At 35.9% G+C, this 26,734-nt stretch overlaps 4 protein-coding genes across 12 annotated transcripts in view; 2 read left to right on the forward strand and 2 right to left on the reverse strand.

The window, feature by feature from the left end:
- LOC127839183 (cell division cycle 7-related protein kinase-like) overlaps positions 1-14,648 on the reverse strand; it is a 32,728-nt gene extending 18,080 nt beyond the window's left edge. Inside the window, exons 1-2 of one of the 4 annotated variants that reach the window (XM_052367441.1) lie at positions 14,571-14,648; positions 2,117-2,194 (exon numbers count right to left, since the gene is read on the reverse strand). In XM_052367441.1, coding sequence (XP_052223401.1) covers positions 2,117-2,174 — 58 coding nt within the window. In that variant the 5' untranslated portion in view covers positions 2,175-2,194; positions 14,571-14,648. Of the gene's footprint in view, positions 1-2,116; positions 2,195-2,597; positions 2,651-8,893; positions 9,015-14,570 lie in introns of those variants that run through there. The other 3 variants (XM_052367442.1, XM_052367445.1, XM_052367443.1) reach the window with 3 other exon arrangements.
- Positions 2,665-4,542, forward strand: LOC127839184 (E3 ubiquitin-protein ligase TRIM33-like). The gene is made up of 2 exons (XM_052367446.1): positions 2,665-3,275; positions 3,667-4,542. Exons 1-2 carry the CDS (start codon positions 2,944-2,946, stop codon positions 4,472-4,474), a joined length of 1,140 nt encoding a protein of 379 aa, XP_052223406.1. The 5' UTR covers positions 2,665-2,943; the 3' UTR covers positions 4,475-4,542.
- A 313-nt stretch (positions 14,649-14,961) lies between the features above and the next one.
- Positions 14,962-20,671, forward strand: LOC127839185 (WSCD family member CG9164-like). The gene is made up of 6 exons (XM_052367447.1): positions 14,962-15,497; positions 16,103-16,449; positions 17,026-17,092; positions 17,471-17,524; positions 18,246-18,431; positions 20,322-20,671. Exons 1-6 carry the CDS (start codon positions 15,371-15,373, stop codon positions 20,669-20,671), a joined length of 1,131 nt encoding a protein of 376 aa, XP_052223407.1. The 5' UTR covers positions 14,962-15,370.
- A 424-nt stretch (positions 20,672-21,095) lies between these two features.
- Positions 21,096-26,734, reverse strand: part of LOC127839182 (uncharacterized) — a 111,546-nt gene continuing 105,907 nt past the window's right edge. For all 6 annotated transcript variants that reach the window (XM_052367437.1, XM_052367438.1, XM_052367434.1 and 3 more), the window contains 4 exons: positions 25,516-25,665; positions 23,622-23,757; positions 22,535-22,668; positions 21,096-21,585 (listed from right to left, as the gene is read on the reverse strand). In XM_052367437.1, coding sequence (XP_052223397.1) covers positions 21,220-21,585; positions 22,535-22,668; positions 23,622-23,757; positions 25,516-25,665 — 786 coding nt within the window. In that variant the 3' untranslated portion in view covers positions 21,096-21,219. The remainder of the gene's footprint in view (positions 21,586-22,534; positions 22,669-23,621; positions 23,758-25,515; positions 25,666-26,734) is intronic.

The raw sequence follows: 26,734 nt of genomic DNA on the forward strand, positions 1-26,734 counted from the left end.
TTATCATTGGGACAAATCTTCTGAGCAAGTTTCATGAAGATCGGAAAATAAATGTGGCCTCTAGAGTGTTAACAAGGTTTTACTATCAGGGTTTTTTTTTACTAAGAAAGTGACGCCGATATTCGGCGTCTTCCCCTACCAGAATTTTTCCCCTAAAAATACCATTTCCCCTCCAAAAATATAATTTTTCACCAAAATATAATATTTTACCCTCAAAGAAATGGGGTTTTTTTGTTTTGGGAAGTCGACACTTATTCAATTTGTACCATGTACAACGATCTCGTGCTCTCTCTCTCCCGACGAACACTCAAATCTGGGAATCCCAGTGATTCTATATATAGCTCTTAAATTACGTCATGGAAACCGGGCAACTAATCCTATTAATCATGTGACTATTTTACTGGATTCTGGTCTTGTGCGAGAAGGGTGTTTCGTCAATTAATTACCGGAAACCAGTCGAATTTTCATCCGGGTTATGTGAAAGCCAAGATATAAACGTTAAAACAGAAAAAAGTCTCATAATTGGCGTTCATACACGAACAAAATAAAACGTTCGGACTTGAAAAATATTAATTGCGTTGACGCATTTTTTAAGAATGAATCATCAAAAACCATTGAAACCCAGCAGGATTCGGAGGTACATGTAATCAACATCGATTAATACTGTCGGATTATTGTGAAAGTAAAAGTAGACAATCGGCAGCTGCCGCACCTTTCCCTTCCAATACTGTAGCAGATCAAGATCGTCAACCCATTCATCATACAATTAAAATCACAATATTGACATCGTTCCCCGGCCCCAGTTGAAAACTTCCCATTATTAGATCTACCCCTGCAACTTTATTTAGGACTTTGACTTTAATATCATACTTGTTCATGTGTTTAAGAACAAAAAGGTCAGAGACATGCCTCTTTTTCTAAAAAAAAACCTGAAGTCTGTAGGTGAGTTATAGACATTGAAATGAACAGTTTTTATTTTTTCCCCAAATATGTCTCTTTCTCGCTCGATTTTCCCCTTTTACCCAGCGTCCAGCGTCTTCCCCTTTTTCTAAAAAAACCCCCTGACTATAGCCATATAAGGAAAAATGCCCCGCCCCCTGGCGGCCATGTTTTTCAACCAAAGGGCATCATTTTTGAACTCGTCCAAGATATAATTAGGATGAATTATCTGACTTGGTTCATGAAGATTGGACAATAAATGAAGCCTCTAGAGTGTTAACAAGATTTTACTATAGCCATATAAGGAAAAATGCCCCGCCCCCTGGCGGCCATGTTTTTCAAGCAACCAGCATCATATATTTGCGAACTCTTCCAAGATATCATTGGGATGTATCTTCTGACCTAATTTCATGAAGATCGGACAATAAATGTGGCCTCTAGAGTGTTAACAAGATTTTACTATAGCCATACATGTATACGGAAAAATGCCCTGCCCCTTGGCAGCCATGATTTTCAAGCAAAGATTACCATTTTTGAACTCATCCAAGATATCATTGGGACAAATCTTCTGAGCAAGTTTCATGAAGATTGGACAATACATGTGGCCTCTAGAGAGTTAACAAGGCAAATGTTGACGGCACACAACAGACGACGGACAAAAGGCGATCAAAAAAGCTCACCATGAGCAAACATGCTCAGGTGAGCTAAAAACTGGGACTTATTTCACAAACATTTATAATCAGCCTCAATTTAAAACTTAATTACACAAGCTAGTGGTAAATATAACAAATTATTTTATAAAAAATAAAAACGGAATTTTCAAGTAAAAAAGGGCTAATTTTAAGTTTCAATGACACTGCCCAAAGTAGATGTGTGCTTATTGTCAAGTCAAAAAGGGCCATTACTCTGTTGTTTGCAATTGATTGCAACACCATTTAACTTCCATCATCCTATTATCCATATATACACTCATACCAAGTTTCAATACAATCGACCGAAGCAGTTCCAAGATATGGCTCAGGACACAAAAGTGTTCCAGACTACAGAACCGACATCACATAAACAATATCTTACAGCATGGGATAAAAACCTTGCTTACAAAGAAATATAGATCAAGCACAAAAAATTAAACTGAGCTTCAATTTATTAGCACTGAGGCAGCACAATACATTCTTACATGGCAGTCTTTTTGCTTTCTTCCGGCTACTAGATGGTGTTGACATCTCTTCTGCCATTCTTTCCTGTTGATTTTAACCTTAAAAGAAATATGTACTATTACATCATAAAGCATAAACAACTATGGATTTTTGTTTGTTTAATTGAATTTTTTGAACGTTTTCAAAGGTTTTTCAATCATTCAACGGCGATCAATTAACAAAAACGCACTAAATGGAGATGTGGCTCTTTTAAAGTCATAACTATTTCTTAATTCATATTGACTACACAATCTGTTAACTTTTTTGTTTGAGATTCGTATTGTATGTGATATAGAAAGGCCTAAGATTAGACTCCCATTCAGAAGTTTATGTTTGCAAGTTTGTCCGATCAATTATGAACAGAACAGTTGGTAAAAATGCAAGTGATAACTGTACAAACATGAACAAACCAATAAACTTTAAAATAAATCAGATTCTGATTATCAGACGATTTATAAATACCAATTGTAGAATCATGCTTGTTGACTAAATGTCATGTTTCACCCTACATTTTGCATTTTCAGAAAATGGTTGTCCTTGTGTTATCAGTGAAATGTTAAGCCAATTTTTGTACATGAGGTCTTTTTGTAACTTAACTATGGAATTTGTATTTCAGTGTGCACTGAAATCGGGTTGTGGACTCAAAAATCTTATATAATTCAGTGGGGATTGAAGTTAAGTTTATTAACAAATTAAAAACTGTGTGCATTTCATAAATATTCATTCAAGTCACAGGAGAGGGACATTTTAGTGAAACATAGGCTGATAGCATTTCAATATAAGAACAGTTCACATAAACTATTGCAAAATGGCAACTTCTGTTGGTCTAGATTATAACAGTTTAGATTTAGTGGAGGACTATGTCTGCAGTGCTTGCGAAAGTAAAAATATTTGGGAAAGTTCTGATTATTTTTGTGCAACATGTATGAAGTATTTCTGCAGACAATGCATTTATTTCCATGATCAATTATATGCAAACCATTGCAAATATGGCAGAGAAGAAAGAGAGAAATGGCCCTTTACAAAGACAGTGGAGGATTTGCTACTGAAATGTGATGTCCACAAGGACAAGAAACTGAAAACATTCTGTCATGACCACAGTCAGCTGTGTTGCACTGATTGTGTTTTACTGCATCACAGGTAAGTTGCATACAGTTATGCAGTAGATGGGAAAAAAACATCAATCTCAGACAATACAAGCAAAGTTGGCCCATTAAAAATCCTTTCCTAATGACAACCATATCAACATTTATCATCTTTACGTATCGCAATCCCACATAAGTCTATCATTTGTTAGGCATCACTGTTTATAAAACTTTTTACTCTGTGTATCACTTAAAACTTTTTACTTTATATATCACATAACTTTTTTTCCTTTTAGGGCAAGATTTAATTTTAGACTCAAAATGTTTGTCAAGACATGCCCGGTTTTGAATATTATAAATTTGATACATTTTAATGTTAAACTTGAGTGAACATTAATACATGTTTACTTTGTATGGCAGTAATAATGATTCATGGGCTTTTTCAGACTGTGCACCAATGTGGCGCTGATTTCTGAGTCAGTCCAAAATATGTCAGTGGACATGCAACAGTTGTCAATCAATCTTCACACTATTCTTGATGAACTAAATAAGTTTAAATGTAGACAGGATGCCAGCATTCAGTCTGTGGAGGCATCATGGAGCGAAAAACTGAAAGAAATCAAAGACTTGCGTAATAAGTTAAATGCTGATTTGGATGAACTAGAAAATAAAACCTTGAAAGAACTGGATGAAATTAGGGTCACATTGCAAACCTCTCTCAAGGAAGATGTTGACAACTACAGCAGGCTTGAGGATGAGTTTCAAGCACTCAGTGACGCTGTACATGTCCTCTGTGATAAGAGCGAGAAAGAAGTTGAGTTCATAGCCAGCAGAAAATGTCTGGACAAAATACAAGAGTATGAGTCGTATCTGAAGAAGATGAAGAAGAACCCTGTGAAGTTGAACAGTCCAATAATATTCATGGCAAATGGTGACATCCAGAATAACCTATCTCAACAAACTAGTCTAGGTAGAATTATAAATCTTAAGATCCAAAATCCAGACCAAGAGTTTACTGTGAAGAGGAAATTGGAGTATTATACTGTGAGAACATGGAATGACACAAAGAAGACTTGCAACATCAGTGGCATATGCTGTCTGCCTAGTGGAGAGATCATTGTGACAGATTATGATAATAAGATACAGGGCTTTTTTTCCTTCTTTGGGACCCGCCGAAAATCGGCCCTTTCCCCGCGCATTTTTTGTTCCCCTCAGCAGTTGAATTTTCCCCAAGACTTCATTTTTTTCCCCTAAAAAAAAAAAAAAAAAAATATTTTTTTTTTTTTAACTTTTAACCCTTAAAGCGCTGGAGCTGAATTTTAAAGGCCTTTGCAAACAGTTTGGATCCAGATGAGACGCCACAGAACGTGGCGTCTCATCTGGATCCAAACTGTTTGCTACTCTGATAGTATTCTTTGAAAAAAAATCGAAGAAAATGCTAATTTTAGAAATTCAACAGACGACATTTTAGCAGACGACAAATTTCCCAGCATGCAAAGGGTTAATACATAAATTAACCTGATGCAGTGTAGAAAATATAGCATATTGCATAATTAGATTATCTGTTGCCTTGAATTTGTGTTAAAAACAGCAAAATGTGTTGAATAGATTATTTAAGACTTTCCTTATTTCCCCCCAAATCCGGCGTTTCGCGTGATTTTCCCCCAAAATCCGCCATTACACGCGATTTTTTTTCCCCTCAAAAAAGGCCAGGCCCATTCCCCAAAATCAGATAAAAACCCCTGAGATAATTAGGCTGTTTGACCAGCATTACAAGATTTCCAGTCACTGTTGTGTGTCTGGTTCTCCACTGGACATTTGCCAAATCACATCCAGTGAGGTGGCTGTGACTGTTAGTAGAGATGTGCAGTTTATCTCTGTGGTGAATCTGAATGGGAAGCTGGTGAATGGGAGGAAGTTCCAGTTACTGCATCCTTCTGTAGGTATTGCCTTCAATCAGGGAGCGTTGTATGTCACCTCTTGCACTGCTCTTTACCACTACACTCTGGCTGGATCACTTGTGAAAAAGCTGTACGAGGATAGATGTGGCTCAAATACAGGTATAAGTATTTTTTTATAATCGAATAAAAATAAAAATGATCTCTGTCAGTTTTATTTTGTATATCATTTCGATCCGAAATTAAGTGTATCATACAGAAGAATAATAATGATCAGAATTCCATCTCACCATTTGAAATCCGTTTCCATATCAAATGGCTGGAAAAAATGGACTTCGAAAATGAGGTCATACACAAATGTACAAATCATAATGACATCATGATGGAATGCACATAATATTGAGAAGTTATACATCATTTGTTGTGTATGGTGAATTGTCATGTTGTTTTTCATTGTAAGGTTTATATTAAATGGAATATTTCATGGTTTTGGTGTTCCGATGGTTTGTATCCCACTGCAGTGTTTTTTTTTATGGCAATTTCGGGGCCGATATTCGGCCCCATTCCCCTCAAAAAAGAGTATATATTTTTCCCCCATTTTGTAAAAAAAATCCCCTCCAGATGTTAAAAAAAATAATAAAATAATCTTTTTTAGAAAGAACTGTTTCATAATCATGATAAATATATCTCAAATTTATTTCATAAATAACTTACATAGTATATAACTATAATTTATATGATTTTTAATTATTATAAAGTGTTATATAAAATTAGATTAGATTTTCCCAAATCAGTGGACTTTTCACATTAATTGCATTTTTCTCCCAAAATGGCCAGGAAAAGGCCTGATGTATCTTTATTGTGTCAATATTTGTTGATAAAATCATTCCAATTTGGTCCATTTTATTGAAAAAAAAAATGCTCAAATTTGCCATTTAATCGATTAAAAAAACTCAATTAGACTCAAAATGGCTAAGAAAACTGAGACTGTGCATGAAGGCTGAACTGTCTGAAACTAATGTTGAAAAAATCATTGATATATATTTCAGAAAAAGGACAGAGACATTCTGCTGTGAATATTATATTCATACAAACATGTGTACATGTATTCATATAATAAATATCATAACATATAAGAGTGAATTTTTAATTTTCCCCTTTTGCTAAAAAACGACGCATTTTTTCCCCTTTGGACGGGCCCCGCCACCATTCCCCTATAAGTGAAAAAAAACACTGCACTGGTTATTTGTGTGAAATTGAAATCCCCTTGCCATGTGGGCTTGTGAAAAACAATTTCACACAATCAATTTGTGATACAACTGTTTGGAACACCAACCATGTAATACTTATAGTCTCTATCTACATGTATATAGCATGTTCTATGTTTTGCAGGGAGAAAATGTGCAGTGAACCCTGCTGGGAACAGGATCTATGTCATTAACCATAGAAAGCACAAACTCGTCACTCTGGCTACAGATGGCACCCTGATATCCACCTTCATGGACCCTGAACTACAATACCCATGGGGTTTACACGTGCCACCTTCAGGACAAGTTCTTGTCTGTGGAAGCAGCTCCCATGCAGTAATACAGGTTGATGGTGAGGGAAGAAAGAGGCTGGCAACACTGTTATCAGAACAACTGGTTTCACAGAAAGATAGACAGACAAACCCAGTATCAGTCTGCTACAACACGAACATGCACCAGATCATTGTGGGACTAAATAATGGCAAAAATATCGTTGTTTCGGAATTGCAATAGCTCTTCCACTGCGGAAAAAAAATCAGTGATATAAATGTTTATAAAAAGTTGTGTCTTGTACTCCTAAAAATACTGTATGTTCATCACGCTGTACAGTTTTCTGAAACAGCATGGAACTGAAATGGAATACATTAAAAATTTAACATATTAATAAAAATAACATAAATACATCAATAACACTTAAGTGTGTTTGTTTATATTTGTTGATGTCCACCCATCACCAGGGGTTCCGCTGTCGATCGCATTTAAAAAAAAAAAAATTAAGTGGCTCCAATTTTTTTAAAGTGGCGAATTAAAAAAAATCAGTAAAATCCTATCCGAAAATGTACTGCGAGTCGAAAAGCACGCGACCTAGCATAAGCGGCCAGCGTTTGTCAGTTGTAAATATTGATTTACGTCGATGTAAGCGACCTACAGTGTAGAATGCACTGAAATCACGGAAGCATGAATAGTGTTACAGTCGGTGTTTTTACTGCTATTGTCAAGTTTTATGGGGGTTATTATCGGATTAACGGTTCTTTTATGATAAAGAACACTCAATTATGTAACACTTAGGACAAACTTGCACAAAGATCAATGATTATAACGATATATAAGGCGGCTACTCTTTAATCAATACCATGTTAAGTGTATTGTTATTTACACATTAGTTAAAGATTGTTCATATTTTTCACAGTTTATGTTGATGGCTTTCGTATATAAAGACACATATATGATTACATATTCACAAGCAATCATGGCTTTTCATGACTTCTTTAATCCTCGAAAGCGTGCTTTAGAAATTGAAACAAATGAAAGCAATGAAAATCCTTCAAAATTGCAAAAACATGATAATTCTGTAGCAAAGAGAAAATTCAATGATAGCTGGAAGTCAGAATTCCCTTTCATTTCATATGATGCGAAAACAAAGTTAATGTTTTGTGACTTCTGTGTTAAAAGCCAGTTAAAAAATGCATTTACATCTGGTGGTAACGTTATGAAAAAGGAGTCCTTAACTAATAGTGCTGCAACAATACGCCAAAAACCGTATTGCAATATATTGTCAGTTCAAAAACCCGTATTGCAATATATCGCAATATATTGCTAACTTGTACCAAAATTATAATTTGCCAATTACCCAATAATCCCGTATATTCCAGTTTTAAAGCAAATTCTGGTATATATTTACTATAAATGTGCTCAAGAATAACAAGAAACACAAACATTCACAAATTTTCTTAAGTATCAAATACATTTTGGCATTCGTTACTATTTAAAGATGTGATGAAATAACGTCCAACCGGGTTTTTTTTCCACTGAACACGCCTAATTCACCTGACGTGATGTTCCCGTTTTTATACAACACAAAATACACCCATACTTTCCATGCGACGTTCTACAGGTCTGCATAATTTTCGCGCGCTTTTTATTGAGACAAAGGATAAAGCACTTTTTATTTGACGCTAGAATTTTTTATTGTCGCATTAGCATTAAAATTTGGAAGCGTATTTCCGAAATTCGGATTACAAATTTAATAATGCTCAATTCAGAATCGAACGAAACATTTACAACTGTGCGCAATTAATTCAACGATAATCTGTTCAAAAGCATCGAACGAATGCTCCGATGTAACAACGCTACTCCGTATAATAAACTTTCAGAATGCTATTTTTACGAAATAAAATATTTACACTGCTTTGTTTTGTTTACCTTGTTATCATTATTTCGGATGGCTTTTCTGGACGAAATGTGAATGAATTTTTGTAAAATTTTCGTACCGGTATGATGAAAATCGTATCGCAATACAATATGCTGATTGCGTATTGCGATATATACCGATATACCGGTGTATTGTTGCAGCACTATTAACTAAGCATGTAAAAACAAAGGGTATGTTTGTGTGTGGTAGCAAATTGTTTATTTTAAAGTGCATATTCACATTGCTTCCCAGCTGTATTGTTTGTATTGAAATTTGATTACCGGTATACAGTATGGAAATAATAAAAACAAAGTCTCATGGTATAATTTATTCATACTTTTCAGAACAACAGACTGCTGCTGAGGCGATGCAGCTTCGGAAGGATATGGCGGCTGACAGCAAATCATCAATCTCAAAGAATGAGGCAGCAGTGAAGGCAGCGCTCGCCAATGTGCTGTTCCTGGCAAAGAAGATGGTTATATGTGATTGTTTATCATGTGCAAACCAATGTTTTTATGTATAAATAAAGCTTATTAAGACTTATGAAGTTACTTATTATTATTTATGTATTTACATACTTTTAAAAGTAATAATATAGTCAATGACATTGATGTTGTAAGGTTTCTTAGACGATTTTCATAATTAATAAGGTCGGAATAACTGACAGTTTCGCGCCGCGAAAAAGTGGCGAAAACTTTTTTTTCGGCCAGTGGAACCCCAGCATCACTGCTACTAATGAGCTTAAATCCCCCAAAACCTGCTTTTTCCACTACTTTTTGCATCTTTCTTGCATAAACAATGCATTAAAATAAGGTTTCACTTTTTTTTTCTTTTTTTTAGATTTCAACATTCTGTTCATCTCCCATCCAAGCATATAAGTTCAACCCAGGTTTTTTTTCCACTTTTTGGGAAGATAGCCCATGGCTTTGGAATTGGGAATTATATCTGCATTTTCATGAAATTGGGAAAAAAAATTCATTAGCCTTTTTTTCCACAAGAAAAGTCCACTGATTAGGGAAATACTAAATTTGATTTAACTCTTTATAATCATTCAAATTAAAAAGAAAAAAAACATATAATACTTAGTTAGATTTTATTGATTTTTTTGGCAATTGGGAATTTTTTGCCACATTTTAGGAAAAAAGTATACTTTTTGTGATTGGGAACATAGCCGAATTTTGGCTATAAAATCGGGCCAAAAAAAACCTGCAACCTCAGTAAAAATAATACTGAAAACACTCCTATTCTCAATTTGACGATTTTTTAGCAAGACAGCAACAACACTTAATTTCCCAATTTTACTTGAAAGGCTGAGAATTTTCCAGATTCAAAGGGACGGCGGCCCCATTCCTAAAATGGTGAAAACAACAGTCGCCATTGTCCTCCTACCTCTGATTCAAGAATGGGAATTGTCAGTTTCTGGCATGAACTGTCAACTACTGTGCTACAAACCAGCAGACCCAGGACTTAAATGATTAAGAGTGGGCCTAGAAAAACTAAAAAATAGTATCTGTCCTCCCTCCAACCATCCATGGATGTGGTATGTTTCGGTCTGTTCAAAAAAGGCAACTAGGGTTTCCAAACATATACCAGGCTACATACCAAATACATCACCATCTATGATGTCTACAAACTGTAATGCAAAACATACACTGCAGCAAAAGAGACAGCAAATTTGAAGGAATTGATCAGAAAGCCTGAAGTACAAACATGTATACCGTCTACAAACAGCAAATGATGCCATTGTTAGTCTGAGTGATGCCATTGTTAGTCTGAGTGATGCCATTGTTAGTCTGAGTGATGCCATTGTTAGTCTGAGTGATGCCATTGTTAGTCTGAGTGATGCCATTGTTAGTCTGAGTGATGCCATTGTTAGTCTGAGTGATGCCATTGTTAGTCTGAGTGATGCCATTGTTAGTCTGAGTGATGCCATTGTTAGTCTGAGTGATGCCATTGTTAGTCTGAGTGATGCCATTGTTAGTCTGAGTGATGCCATTGCACTATCAGAATTATATGCAGCATCTGCACCTGACAGTAAACAATATCCTTCGGATATGAAAACCATGGCCCAGCACAAACCCGACCTGTACGACCATCTGGCATTCCCTGTTTTTGAATGACTTTCAGATTCTAAGAAGCTAATGAATCTCCAAATTATATAAACAGCCACAAGGTTGTTGAATGCAAAGCCATGAAAAAGGACAAAACATTCAAATCCATCAAGGTATTCATCGCAGTCTATGGCCTGAAAAGGCTGAGTTAAAGACAAAGCAGTGTTGAATGATAAGGACATAGCTGAACCAGGTTTTTTTTCCCACTTTTTGGGAAGATAACCCATGGCTTTGGAATTGGGAATTTTATCGGCATTTTCATGAAATTGGGAAAATAAATTCATTAGCCTTTTTTCCACACGAAAAGTCCACTGAAATACTAATTTTATTTAACTCTTTAAAATCATTCAAATTAAAAGAAAAAAATCATATAATACTTTGTTAGATGTAATTGAATTTAAATTGAGATAAAATACACTTAAGACTTCTTTCTAAAAAAAAAAAAAAGTTGTTTTTTTTTTTGTTTTTTTTGGCAATTGGGAATTTTTTGCCACATTTTGGGAAAAAAGAATACTTTTTGGGATTGGGAACATAGCCGAATTTCGGCTATAAAGTCGGGCCAAAAAAAAACCTGGCTGAACATAGCTGAAGTAGAAAAATGCTCTATTTTCCTGACAAACTATTAAACTTGTAAGCTGTAAACCCCTGACCACCTGTTTTGCGTACATGTATCTTGTGTAAGGGCTCTCTGCTCTCATCATCATCATCACACCTTTATCAGTGATTTCAATAGATTTTAAAAACAAGCAGTCAATGACCCCTGGTCTGAAATTTTGAGGAGTCAAATTGAAAAATGTTGGGGTCAATTTTGAAGCGCACAAATAGGTGTACAAGAACTGTGTTTTTGTCTGTATTATTCATTTTTTTTTAATGACATAATTTGCATACAAAATGATTCATATAAAGGAACACAAGTAATATCATACTCTTTTTATAAATAATACTATTGATAACCCCTTAATTCCCCTTATTACTGGTATCAACTTATTTATAATTCATTTAACTAGCACCATTACTACTTTTGTTCACTATAAATTACTTGCAGTTATTCACAAGTGTCACTTCTTAGGTAAATGTATTGGCCAACAAAAATGTAGTTGTTGTTGAATTAGTCGTAAATTGGCGTATTTTTTTTAAGTTTCAAAGGGACTTTCTCATTGAGTTTATTTATTCCACTGTGAGTTTTTCATTCTAAAAAATACATGTACCGAGTTGCAATTTAGGTACAAGACTTTTGCAACACGCACGCTTTCCATGCGTGACAGTCGACAGCAACAATTTTGCGCTCTTATTAAAACATGGGTTTTACAAGGCATTCATGTATAGTGATTGGTGTACGCTGTTGATCGAAATTTGTACCAGAAAATAATGTGGCTGTAGAAAAACGATATGCTTCAGTTTTATAAATGGACATGATGAAATATACATGCACTGAAATTGAAGTGTTGCCGCATAAAATTGTAATACAGGTATCGTTTTCACAACTTTCTCGCCATAAGTAATCAATTGCTCACCATAAAGGTGTCAGGGCTTCTTTTCCTTCTTTGCAAGTGGCCCTGGAAGGACATTTCACAATTTTGATAGGGACAATTCACAAACCTAACAGGACCGTGAATTTTTTCAAAATAGGCCGTTTTTCACAATTTTAACAATTTCACGACTCGGTTATTCACAATTGTAAGAAGTTTGTGACTCAATTTTTCACAATTTTGAAAAGTTCGCGACTCATTTTTTCACAAAGTGAGGGGGCCAGGGCCACTTCACAAAGTCAGGAAAAAAAGCCCTGGGTGTGATGATGATGCTCGGCACCATCTTTAAATTACTTTTTAAATACCGAATTACAACTTTCACAAACTATTAATCCGAGCCGAGTTAACACAGTTCACAAACGATTGTGTAACGGTTACGATTTAAGCAATTAACTTAGTCAATGACGTCACATGAAATACATTTAAAGTTCTCAATTCGCTAGACGCTACCCGCTAATCGGCGCCACTTCAAAGGGCTGCTTTAAACTTTCATGACCACGTGCTGTATTGTGTAAACTTATTTCGCAAAAAGTGTAACTAAGTACGGCGCCGTGTTCGTTGTCGCGTTAATTGGTCTTTCCGATATAAACAATTGTTGAACTCGCAGTTTGAATTTAATTGTTGACAATTCATAATACGGGTCAAAAAGAAACTGAGTGTATGTCAATTAATAGTTGCTCGTTTTGATTACAAAGCAATTAGTCAAAGGTGTTGTGTTTGGATTGTATTATGGATTATGCACCATAATTCAAAGGAACTGTTTTAACGGCATATGCATGTGCTTCTAATTTCCCAATTAATGCGCATACGCACTCTTTAAACGATGACATGTTTTTTGGAAGAGTTTAGTTAAGATAAACGACGCCTGTGGTATCCCCTCTATGTATTGACCGAGTTTCCAATACTGGGGCATGAATGTCAATCAGAAGCATAAAGGGATTTACATCATGGAAATAAGGTTAGATGTAAACTGACTGACACGCGGATCAAATTTTCGGTGCGTCAAAATGACGCACGGCAGAAAAAATGGTCGGGTCAAAAACGAGTCATTTTCAAATTGCTCGCGTCAAAACGCAGGATTCTGCGTCTATTGAAATCCCTGCTTTATGCTGACAGTATGAATGACCAGGGTTTTTTTTCCTTCTTTGGGACCCGCCGAAAATCATCCCTTTCCCCTCGGATTTTGTTTTCCCTCAGCTGGTAAATTTTCCCCTAGATTTCATTTTCCCCTTAAATAAAAAAAAAAAAAAAAAAAATTTTTTTTTTTTTTTACCTTTAAATATATAAGTTAACCTGATCCACTGTAGAAACTAGAAAAATCTTGTATAATTAAATTATCTTTTGCCTTGAATTTGTTTTAAAAACAGTAAAATATGTTAACTTGATTATTTTAGACTTTGCTTATTTTCCCCAAAATCCAGCTTTTCGCACAATTTTTTTCCCCAAAATTCGACGTTTCGCGCGATTTTTTTCCTCTCAAAAAAGGCCAGGCCCTTTCCCCAAAATCAGATAAAAACCCCTGATGACAGTCAAACCGAATTAATATGCAAGCCTGCAATGTGTTTTCGTGGTTACAGGTAGCCAGATCAATTCTATGAAACTATTTTAAGTTTGCTGTTTGATGACAATCTTCGGGGCGATTGAACTTTACCGGTACGCAACACTTGACATCAAACAGCGTACCCTAACCCTTAACACCTAACACATAACAACTAATGCAACACCTTATAATCCTTTTATCCTATATATTTCTTTAGTATCGGGGGCTACCGCCCCCAAACCCCCGCTTTGTCGATAGTGGTAAACAACTGCGTACCGGTAAATTTCAATCTAGCCCAATCTTCTAGAAGTCAACATACGCTCACAATGTAATTCTTACTCTGAAACCATCAAACTTGCAACAAGTAACACTGACATTTATAAAATCTCTTTTATTCCAGGTACTATTCAGGACTGGAACTCGTTACCAGAGAGTGTAGTGACTTGTACAAAAAGTGATCAATTCAAAAGTGTTCTAATTGAATCGTGCTATTCACAGTTTAACATCAAAGGGCACACACCACACCCTCGATAAGTTTTGCTCACAAGTGAGCTAGTTTCGAGTAACATACAGATACTGACAGATGACCGCTTTCCGGTAGACTTATGCGAACAGGCATCAATTTATTCATTTAGACTTTAGTATATGAAGTCGTCTGAGACTTCTGCGTTGTTTGATACAAAGATTTTGCAAGTCGTTTGAACATTGATGGAGTAGTGAGCTTCGGGAATTGGCTGGTGTGTCGAAATCAAAATTTCAAGGGTCTTTTTTTAACTTATGTATAACAAGGTATGTGACTTAGTTATATAAATAATCAAAGTATGGGCTACTCACCGGTCTTATGATATGATTATGACTTTCCCGCCAATTATTTGTTTACAACGATCACTGTCAATTGGACGCATGTATTGCTGGTTACATTGCAGTAACTAATTTGCGGAGCCTGTCATTGTACTCGAGACAAACTAGTATCAGGTCATTTTAAGCAACTGGATTTTTAATAACAATGCCTTCTTGTTTATCTAAAAATTTCAGAAACGTCGAAAAATGCTTTTATTAAAAGAAATAATCTGTTTAAAATGCAAGGCAATTGAAGAGAAAATAGTTACATTCAAAGATTGTTAAAGATTACATTATATATAATCTAGGAATATTATTTGAGAAGTACTTTTCAAATGTCGACTTTTTTAGGGAAATACTATACAAATTTTGTTTATTATAAATGTTAACATAAACAGAAATACTCTTTTTTGAGTGGGTAAGACTGTTATTATTTAACTTAAGAACAAACTTGTATTGAATCAATCACATGCATCATTGGGCAAGAATAGAACCCGTTCAGTCTATGTCAACAAATTAGTAAATTAATTAATTTTAAATATGCACAATAAGGATCGTGTTTAAATGTTCAATTTTAGTTGTTTTTTCCAATCCATTTTTTTAAAGCAAAATGACACGTATGGCGATAACGTATATAGCTTGGATTACACTTTTAACTCAATTGTGAATATTTTATTCCGAACCTCAGACTTTAAGTCGGTAAATTGGATTGTTAATATTCTGGAATTTATATATGTGGAGAACTTTTTATCAGCTGCAAACTCGAAAATTTGATCTCAGAGAGTAGAAAGGAAATGGTTAATAGAAAGACATATTTCTACTTGGTAGTTGTCTCCCTGATATCTTTGCTGATAACGTACGCTATTAACTTTAATGGTGGTCTATTGCATACACCGGCAGACATTGAGTTGAATGAAAAAGGTAAGTGTTTCTTAACTTATTTAAATGTTATCCGAGGATCGCAGGTTCGAATCCCGACACGGTCATATAACTTGTATGCTTATTGATCGTGAAATTATTTATACAGCCGTTCTTCTATTACTTCTGATTCAAGTAGAGTCGTTGTCAGTTATTGGCATATGATATGTATTCGCATGTAAAACTATTAAATATGCTAACCCAGAATAAGTTAAGTGTTGGTAGTTTAACTGACCGCTTTCTTATGATTGACATACTGTTGAAAAACGGCGGAACAATCTAAATAAAAAATATATATAATAATGTCCAAGTTATTCTTATACTGAATGTTGATATTTTTAAGCGATCGCACATGTGTCGCTTAATTTGGTAATTTCAATAACGACCATAAACGACCATAAACATTTTCAGAATGTAGACCCTGTTTTAACCGAGCGGCGTCGAGATCGAAGCGATCATTTAACACATAAAACAACTACATAAACATATAATGTGTATAATATTCAAATAGTACTTAAGGGTACACCGCTAACAGCCGTTATTTTTCACTGAGTAGCACTTAAGGTTACAATGCTTACATAAAATTAACATGTCCTTCACTCGCTCAGAATTTTACCCCAAGTCGCTGTACAATCCCACAACCGCGGACATCTCAATCCCTGAACCATGTGGCGCGGTGAGCTGGACCAACGCGATGGAGTCCATCATCACGCCGGACTTCTTCTTGCGACAGACCAACAGACACACGCCCAAAGAGCAGTTCTTTTTCTTCAGAAACTTTACCATAGAAAACCATACGAGCGAGATCTCCATACCGCGCTATTTCCGGAAGTGCGTGAATATCACGGCGGGGCATCTGGAAATAACGACGCTCATGACGATGAATCACAGCGTTTTCAACGATCTTCAGTGTCCAATACCCGAGCCGCATTTCTGGGACCGAAATAAGTGGCATGTAAGATCATATGTTATCAGTACACTTCGTCACTGTATGTCCTTTTTATGGGGATGAAAAAGCGGTGTATTACCATGGTATTTGCGATCGTAACGCATGCATGTACACCCACAACCTATTCACCTTGCATAACAACACTATATCATCTGACACTATTCGAATAGAATGGCTTGTTGGTTGTTTATTTTTCTAAACCTAAATTTCTAAAGGATAGATGCAACACTTTTTACATTTTTCAATTCATGCATGATTGTATTTTACAACCAACATTCGCTAAGTCATCTTTTAATACATAAGTTTTCAATACAAATGCAACACCAGGCTACACGAAACCTGTCAGATAGAAAACTAAAACAAACATGCAATCTTTGAAAAACATTTTCTTCGTTGCCCGGCACAATGTCTGACATGAAATTTAAAAAATGCAGTGTCTGATAGAATGACCAAATGTCTGATAAGATTGCGATTTAACATGACATTTGGTCTGACAGGCTTTTTCGAGTATTTGCAGAGTGTGCAACACAATTGAAAGGATTACATTCAGTGCGAACCAATATGATCGTTTGGTATTTTCAGACTGCTTTGGCAAGCTACATGGGGTCTGGAAACACGTGGGTGCGACACCTGATAGAAACCATGTCGGGTAAGCTACTTCGCGTTTCAATCAAAATCCATGAAAATCACATTTTCAAGAAATATACAGAATTGTTTTAAGATACATATGAACATCGTATTTGCCCTGATAGGTAATTGTTTTGCGTCCTCGCACAACACCAATACCACTGTGCTCGAGTTAGTACAGCGTTAATTCCTGCAATACTAGTATTATATCAAAAGAAGCGCACAGATTTAACATGCGCCGCCCAATATTCCTATGTTAAAAAAGCGTTTATGTAAGTTTTCACAGGATATAGAAAACGTTTAAACCGTATCATTCATAAGAATCCCTTGCATCATCTAGAGAACTTCGCATCCAGATTACTCAAATTCGTTTAAATTCACACCCACTCTTGTTTTACAGGTGTTTTAACAGGCAGTCTGTATAATGATCGTCAGCTGTTGACCGCCTTTGAAGGTAAATTTTAGTCTGTGGTCAAATGATTTTCTGGCGGGAAGGCAACGGAAAAAATACGATATTCGAAGCGCGTAGGATCGCTGCACTTTAACGATAAATGGTATTGCGGGATTGAAACTTGTCTGCCCTTTTGTAGCTAATGCAGAGGGGGTAATAACGTGATAGTAAAGATGGCGACGTCCATGCCTAGACAGTTAGTTTTCGCCGTTTTGTACCCTTGATTATTTTTGTGTTTTTTCAACGACGCTCACTTTCTAGCCATATCAGTTAAAAGGTAATTAGCGTTTATTTCGCATTAAAATTCGCTTTATATCTCGACTTTACGCCCCGCAAATTGTCTAAGTGGAGCTCTAATTAGGTCATCCCGCTAAGAAATGTTGCAGCGAGTTAAGTCGAGATACAGAGCGAATATTAGTATGAAGTCATCGCCAGTAACTTTCTTGCTGATTTGGTTGGAAAGTGAGCGGAATTTATAAAAATACAAGCAATGAAAGGTATATAACGGCGAAAAATCTTGACATACACGTGATTAGGTTGTGCGATCACCTTGAAATGTTCATCGATTTTCTTCTGATTTTTTTTTTAATTTCTCGATTTGGTAAAGTGTAAAAAAATTCGCTGTCATTAAATTGTCCAAATAGATACCAAGTTACTTTTTTACAGGTACCACTACGTTATCAATAACGTCTTTTTGATAATGAGCGTGAACTGACTTTTCCAGGCGAAGGCCAGACGGAGCGCGTGATTGTCATCAAAACGCACGAGCTCGCTATGCGCCATAATCATATGTTCAACCGCGCGGTATTGCTGGTTCGAAACCCCTACGATACCATACTGGCCTGGTACAATTTCGAACGTTCCAAGTCCCACAAGGGGTATATGGACAGAGTAGATTTTGTGAAAAGAGGTTTGCATTTCATTTTATAACAATAATGGATATTAGTAAGCACGAGGCCACGTGCAAATGGCCCTTAGATTGTTTAAAGTAAAATGCATTAAATCTAAGACTTACTGAAAGAACGCTTGTGGGCAATTGTGGCGAAAAGTTTACCGTATATATTCAGACTAAACTAACCGCGCACGCTTTCACTGCTTATTTAACATGCTGCTAGCGTAAACGAGAACAGATTTTTCAAAATTAAGAATTGCGGTAAGCCTTGTGAATACTTGTATTGCACTTACAAATTTTCGACCGACATTAAATTTTTAACACCACCATAACTAAACAGCAGTGATTTGAAGTTGCCAAGACAACCACAATATATGATGTTTGATGTTTCCCATTTAATACAGAGCCGATTGTTATAATTATATTGCTAAAATTCGTAAGAGAATTTATGTCGTGCAGTATTTTAAGTTATTACCTAAATCTCAAACAATATCTATATCAATATTCAGCAATTTATTATAGACAGACAGACAGATTTATTATAAAGAATGCGGATTGAACACAACGTCAAGTCAGGCATGTTTTTGCCATTAGCATATTTTTATTGTGCCACATTGGTATTTACCTATCATAACAAGACATCAAAATTAGTGAAAAACAAAAGTCAAACAAGGGCTGTTTGTAAAACATGCATGCCCCCCATATGGGCTGTCCGTTGTAGTGGCAGCCATTGTGTGAATACGATTTTAGTCACTGTGACCTTGACTTTTGACCTAGTGACCTGAAAATCAATAGGGGTTATCTGCGAGTCACGATCAATGTACCTATGAAGTGTCATGATCCTAGACAAAAGCATTCTTGAGTTATCATCCGAAAATCATTTTACTATTTCGGGTCACCGTGACCTTGACCTTGTGACCTCAAAATCCATAGGGGTCATCTGCAAGTCGTGATCAATCTACCTATGAAGTTTCATGATCCTAGGCGTATGCGTTCTTGAGTTATCATCCGAAAACCATTTTACTATTTCGGGTCACCGTGACCTTGACCTTTGACCTAGTGACCTCAAAATCAATAGGGGTCATCTGCGAGTCATGATCAATCTACCCATGAAGTTTCATGCTCCTAGGCGTATGCGTTCTTGAGTTATCATCCGGAAACCATTTTACTATTTCGGGTCACCGTGACCTTTGACCTAGTGACCTCAAAATCAATAGGGGTCATCTGCAAGTCATGATCAATCTACCCATGAAGTTTCATGATCCTAGGCGTATGCATTCTTGAGTTATCATTCAAAAACCATTTTACTATTTCTGGTCACCGTGACCTTTGACCTAGTGACCTCAAAATCAATAGGGGTCATCTGCGAGTCATGATCAATGTACCTATGAAGTTTCATGATCCTAGGCCCAAGCGTTCTTGAGATATCGTCTGACAACCACCTGGTGGACGGACCGACAGACCGACCGACCGACAGACATGAGCAAAGCAATCTAATAAAAAATGCGGGGCAGTCGCGGTTTATCCGAGTGTTATGCAAGGTATTAGTTCAGACAGTCTGCCTATGAAAAGACAAGAAGACGACGATGGTCTAAAGCGCTCATATGTAAACTGGAAAAGACGAATGCATTGTACTTTGGTGATCGTTTTTAAATATTCAAGGACTTGACGAAAACATTTGACAATAATTTTAACATCCACAAGGCCAGTTGGACTGTCTAAAATTTGCCCTAAGATTTCACTTGTACAAAACCATATTTGGGCAGGATTTTAAATAAAATAAAATATAGCTTATTATTATTATTGATGATTATGAACGGAAAAAAATGCTCGTTTAGTGTCTATGAAATACTAGATTAATTATATATGCATGCATTTAACTAGTGGACATTTGATAATTTATTTCAGATTGGATACAATTTATTCCAAGTGCAGTCTTGGGTTGGAGAAGATTTATTGAAAGCTGGGTGCTTGATTTCCACGGGCCAGTTTTCCTTCTATCGTATAAACGACTACAAACCGATTTCTTCAACGAAATCATCCGAGTGGCGCTCTTTTTAGACATTCCACTAACATTCGGCCGACTTCGGTGTTTGCATCGCGAAAGCGAGGGTGGTTACCATAGAGATAAGCCAAGTTGGATGACGCGGGAAAATGTGTTCACGATTCCATCTGAGGAAGTGATAGAAAAGGAACTCCAGTTGGTTAGGAAAGTTATATGGACAGCATTCAATACAACGTTGGATGATTTAGAATGACTTTCCACCGACCATTGTATTTTTATTTAATTTACAAATCTATAATAAAATACAAGTAGTAGGAAAAAGTGTCTACATGCAATTTAAGTATTTATTTATCATATATGATACTATAACTGTGTGTTTGTGAAAATTATTAACATTATTAAGAATGTTGGAAGCTCTAGCCAACATGATGCGTAAACAAAGAAGATAAGAAGAAAAAAATCAACAAAAAATTCGCACACACACCATATAAAAGCACTTCGTCCTAGACGACAGAAAGTGTTCTCATTGGATTACAGTACAGTATCAGTGTGAATATGTTAACAAGCATATTCGTTGAGGTATCTTTTGTGACAGACTGACAGACGGATGGATAACACCAATTCTTTAACCCTCTGCCGTTTGCAGGGGATAAAATGGCTCATTTTGACAATACATACAGTTTTTAAGTTTAATAAGATCAAAACAAATTGGCTGGAAAGCGTTTTTCAACAAAGTTCTGGACTAATGATCAATTAAAGACATAATCACAACTACATAGTACACACTTGTGTTTGAAGCATTTATCCATCTACAAGCAGTTGCTTTTTCATCATACGTTTCTCTTCATATTCATCAGGCAAATCGTCAAGTACACGTAACATTCCTTGCTCCAAATGTCTCCCATATCTACATGCATATCTGTTCGAATTCAACATTTTGTCACAGTTACTTGCCATCTTCAATTTCTTGTTTGTTGTCATGTGAACGTCATTAGAAATGCCCATAGAAACGTCCTTGAACCTAGTAACTATGTGCATCATCAACACCAGCACAGCATCTCTGACCTCTGGGTCAAGGGTCACGGTCAACTCACAAGCGTGGTGGAAAAGTTCACTCAAGCAGAACAAATGTGTAGCGCATGGTTCTGTTAAGGAATCACAGCAAGTCTGAAATGTGGGACAGAACACGTCCATATGAAGGTTAGATGGCTAAAGTATATTACAAGAAAACTAATAACTAAATCAAGACTAGATGCCTGTTGGCAACAGGTCCAACTCATTAACACTAAGAAACTGCACCATGCACATGTTTGACCTTTGGCCTTTAGTGTGACCTTGACCTCTTACCAAGGAGTGACACACCTACTCAACATGGCGAACAATTATTGTAGTCCATTACTTTGTGTACATGTTTTAAAAATTGCCTGATAAATGATGATGTTTAATATGTGTCTTGTTTTGAGAAAACTGGGCTTAATTCGTGTGCGTAAAGTGTCGTCCCAGATTACCTGTGCAGTATGCACAGGCTAATCAGGGACGACACTTTCCGCTTTAATGGTATTTTTAGTTTCAAAGAAGACCCTCCTTACCGAAAATCAAGTTTCGGCGGAAAGTGTCGTCCCTGATTAGCCTGTGCGTACTGCACAGGGTAATCTAGGACAACACTTTACGCACATGAATTAAGCCCAGTTTTCTCAGAACAAGACACAGTCTGTATAAGCTGTTTTAATGGCCCAATTGTACATTTGACCTAATAAGTTTGACATTGATCTTTGAGGTAGGGAGACATATATCACACTGATTTGTTTATGAAATTACTAGGTAAAATAACAGATTGCGTAGTTCCTTAGAAAAAAAATGAAAATAGTAATAAAACATTTAAATTGTAAATAGCTTATAATCTTATTATATCAAGGAACAATAATGATTTTTCTTCATTTTTTTTCTTGTTTATTTGTACAACAAGGACGTTACTACTTGAATGTGCAAAAGTTAATCCTCTGGGGCATTATCTTTTGTGTTTTTATATTATATGCCCCAGATTTCATATTCATTGTTTTTTCAAAGATTAAACAGTTCAAAATAGATATTAATTTCCTTATTACCAATATATTACCTGAATGAATGCCACATAACTTCGCAATGAATGCTGAAGCAGAGCTAGTTTGACCTTTGAAATTGTCAAGGTCAGGGTCATGGTGACATAAACGTCCTTGAGCAATTGTGACATCAGAAGTGTTGACCTTACATCTGAAACCCATGTGGCATGTTTAAAGGGATAATATAATCAAGAAAGGAAGTCGAAACATCGTAATTTCTTTTAACAAAACTCCAAAGGTAAATCTTAAAGGGACAGATTTAAGCACTATTTGGAGTTCCTTCATTAAATGCTTTAAATCAATAAATGTTAAAATCAGTACTTAATAGCTCCAGTATAATACAAGAATACAATTTATGAATGTTTTTTTTTTTACCCCACCTTTGCTTGAACGTAAACTTTGGATTAAAAAGATATCACCTTAGCCACTCAGTCATGTGGGTTTGTTAAATTTGGGTCAACCATTTTATTGTATATATGCAATCCATTTTTGTCAAATACTATAACAATACCGGTATAATGTATTCAATTGTTTTGAACTTGTAACGTTTGTTTATTTTATCAATCTCTAATGATGATTACCCATAAATGACAGTTAAGACAAAAGTAAAAAGAAACCATCGGAGACGGGTGCTGCTCCCAAAGGTTTTTTTGGTCACAATATTGCACTATATATTCAGATAAAAGGAAACGTGCAGTAGTTGGGGGGACAAGAATTGCACTATATGTACAGTTAATGGAAAATTCCAAAGGGCCATAACTCTGTGCAAAATCATTCGACCAGAACCGGCTGATAATATGCAAATTTGGGGGAGCATACAAAATTTGAATAAAATTTGTATGCAAATACAAGTGTTTTCTGCTTACAAAATGAAAAATCAATTACCATTTTAGCAAAACATGTATTTAGATAATTGTAATGGGTAAATACAAACAAGGGAAATACTAGTAGCTAGAGACATCTGCAATGTTAAGAATTAAGAGGTTTGTAAATAAAGGGCACCTATATGTCAATGCAATAGATCCTTAAATTTCATATAGTTGAACAAGAGAAGACATTTGATTTAATTTGATAAGATTGGTCTCTTCATTTAGCGGAAGTAACCTTGGAAGTCCAGAGAAGGGAGGACATTGGTAGACAAGGTTCGGTAACTCCAGCAGAGTTCGGCGGAATCATTCATCAGCTTACTAAGGTACAGGAAGACATTCTGAACCTCGCTTGGCATCAGGTGTGGCAGCAACTGGAAATGAGAGCTTTGTCACAAACATTACATCACCCTTTCCCCATCAGAAGCAAAGTGAAAATGGCTTTTGCAAACAGCATAAGAACAGCCTGTGAGTAACTCACAGGCTGTTCAGATTTTATGAAGTTTGATGCTCATCAGTATCTTAGTGTTGGAAATGAAGCCTTTACTTTAATCTATTAAGAAAGTTCTTTAATTTAAATTGATTTCCTAAGAGATTTCAACGGGTCACATTGGGTATCTGAGAGGAAAAGGGCTAATATATCCGAACCCTTTTTTCAGTTGTGTTCAAAAGCAAATAAACAGGAACACGTGAATAATTGGACATGAAAACAAGAATATCAGTGAAACTAATGGATGCTACATGATAATGCATTTTGTCAATCTATGCGTTAATTGTGTTGAAATAAATTATTATTCAAAGGCCAATAATTCCCTGAAAACAAACTAGAGAGGAGCAATATGACATTAAGCTTTTGTCCACCCTGTACCAATAAAATAACATCAAAGTCCGATCATTTGTTCATGCATTCAAATGTCTGTTATTAAAACACAAAACTGCATAAATCATAGTGCATATAAAGCTGTGATACAGATTTTTAGACGTTAATTTAATTTTTTTTAGGATTTAGTAAAATCATTATCATACAATAGGTCTTTTAATTAAACATATACTATGTCATTTAAATATACATAACTTGTCATTAATTAATCTGATTGGGTTTCTTGGAAGTAATATACAGGTAGTACAAACAAAGTCTCTAACACCGTTTGGAAGATTTAAAAATTATTTTCTACATGAAGATTTTGATGGGTATTGTTGGTTTAACACAGTAAGACAAGGGACAAAATTGTCACAAAGCCAGGTCTTCAACTCAAAGTGTGACCTTGACCTTGGAGATATCAACGTAATTCTTTTGCCCAACATACCGTCCAATGATGGTGAACAAATGTGCCAAATGATTTTAAAATCTCGCCATGAACAAAATAGTTATGGAGCGGACAAGCTCATTTTGGCCATTTTTGACCTTTGAACTCAAGTGTGACCTTGACCTTGGAGATATCGACGTAATTCTTTCGCACAACACACTTTCCAATGATGGTGAACAAATGGGCCAAATGATTTTAAAATCTCACAATGAACGACATAGTTATGGCCCGAACAAGCTAGTTTCACCTGCCCCTGCCCGCCCACCAGCAAATCAGCCCGCCGACATTCACTAATAACCATTTTTTTTCATTCAGAAAACCTGGTTCAAAACAAGAGATGTGTTTGTCAGAAACACAATGTCCCTTATGTGCCGCTTTGAATTTTGTTTTGATCTTTGACCTTGAAGGATGACCTTAACCTTGAACTTTCACCACTAAAAATGTGCAGCTCCATGAGATACACATGCATGCCAAATATCAAGTTGCTATGTTCAATATTTCAAAAGTTATTGCAAAACTTTACCATATTAAATATTTAAAATTTTTACCTTTGACCTTGAAGGATGACCTTGACCTTTCACCACTCAAAATGTGCAGCTCCATGAGATACACATGAATGCCAAATATCAAGTTGCTATCGTCAATATTGCAAAAGTTATGACCAAGGTTAAAGTTTTTGTGACACATACAATTACAGACAGACAGACAGGCCAAAAACAATATACCCCCGATCATTCGATCCGGGGGCATAAAAACAACACTTTCACTTGAGAAATAAGGCTGAATTTTGGAACCACAAAATGATGAAAAACCACTCTGTCCTACCAGTACTAATGTTTCCAGCCAGGTCTCATAGTCCATCTGTCTTGGAACTGGCAAGGCATCAGAGAATGTGTTGCTCATGGCAGCCATTTGGCAGCAGTCCAACAGGGACAATTGGGAATTAACCAGTGTCATCTTCCATTGCTCAGCAAACTGAAAATATGGTTAATCTTAAAAACCATAAATTCAAAAAATTATTTTTATTAATATTTCTTTAAAATAAATAATGATTTGATCGACATGCATGCATAGAAATTAAAGCACATGGACCAAAGACAGTGAAGTAGATAGCTAAACATCAAAATAATGAAGCGTTTTTTACCGGCCCATTAAGAACGATGTTGCAAATTTTATAATAATTCTTGAATACTATTGTGCAACTGAAATGAAGAACTGTAATTTAATATGCTCTTCTTAGGACGTGCTTCTTTAATTTATTCATGTCTTGCTGTATTTACATTTCTTTCTCTTTGTGTACATTTAGGTCAGTGATCATCATAATATACTAGTTTTGAAATGCAAAAACAGCAATATTTCACAGTCAGTCAATCAAAGTAGCATGTTTCCCCCATTTGTTGTTTAATGAAAAATTAACAGAGAAATGCGACATAATATGCCAATGTCCCCAACATAACAATATTGTTGATCAAGCCAAGTGATCCAGTTTTTCGGGCATCTTAATTTATTTTAAAAACTCCATTTTGTAGTATACTACAATATGTGCACACAAGAATATCAGTGAAACTGATGGATGCTCCCCGATGATGCGCTTTGTCAATGTATGTGTTAATAAACACCTAAAAAATCTATTATTAGCCATGGTAACCTTGACCCAGTGACCTCAAACCTCATCAAAAGGTAGAGGTCCATGCAAGGTACCTACATGCCAAATATGACAGCGATTGGTAAAGTATTGAAGGCGCTATGAGAAACGGTAGCAAAAGTGTGACGGAAGGAAGTCTATTATTAGCCTCCGTGACCTTGACCCCTGTGACCTCAAACCTCATCAAAAGGTAGAGGTCCATGCAAGGTACCTACATGCCAAATATGAAAGCGATTGGTAAAGTATTGATGGCGCTATGAGAAACGGTAGCAAAAGTGTGACGGAAGGAAGTCTATCATTAGCATCAGTGACCTTGACCTTGACCCCTGTTAGCTCAAACCTCATCAAAAGGTAGAGGTCCATGCAAGGTACCTACATCTCAAGTATGAAAGCAATTGG

Source organism: Dreissena polymorpha, chromosome 7 (assembly GCF_020536995.1).
Source record: "Dreissena polymorpha isolate Duluth1 chromosome 7, UMN_Dpol_1.0, whole genome shotgun sequence".
Classification (NCBI taxonomy): Eukaryota; Metazoa; Mollusca; class Bivalvia; order Myida; family Dreissenidae; genus Dreissena; species Dreissena polymorpha.

Bases quoted from the DNA above. Each gene is read 5' to 3' on its own strand.
- LOC127839184 (XM_052367446.1), top strand. From the start codon at position 2,944: ATGGCAACTTCTGTTGGTCTAGATTATAACAGTTTAGATTTAGTGGAG. The intron at 3,276-3,666 runs GTAAGTTGCATA...GGGCTTTTTCAG, and splicing joins TGTGTTTTACTGCATCACAG to ACTGTGCACCAATGTGGCGC.
- LOC127839185 (XM_052367447.1), top strand. From the start codon at position 15,371: ATGGTTAATAGAAAGACATATTTCTACTTGGTAGTTGTCTCCCTGATA. The intron at 15,498-16,102 runs GTAAGTGTTTCT...TCACTCGCTCAG, and splicing joins CATTGAGTTGAATGAAAAAG to AATTTTACCCCAAGTCGCTG. The intron at 17,093-17,470 runs GTAAGCTACTTC...CTTGTTTTACAG, and splicing joins CCTGATAGAAACCATGTCGG to GTGTTTTAACAGGCAGTCTG.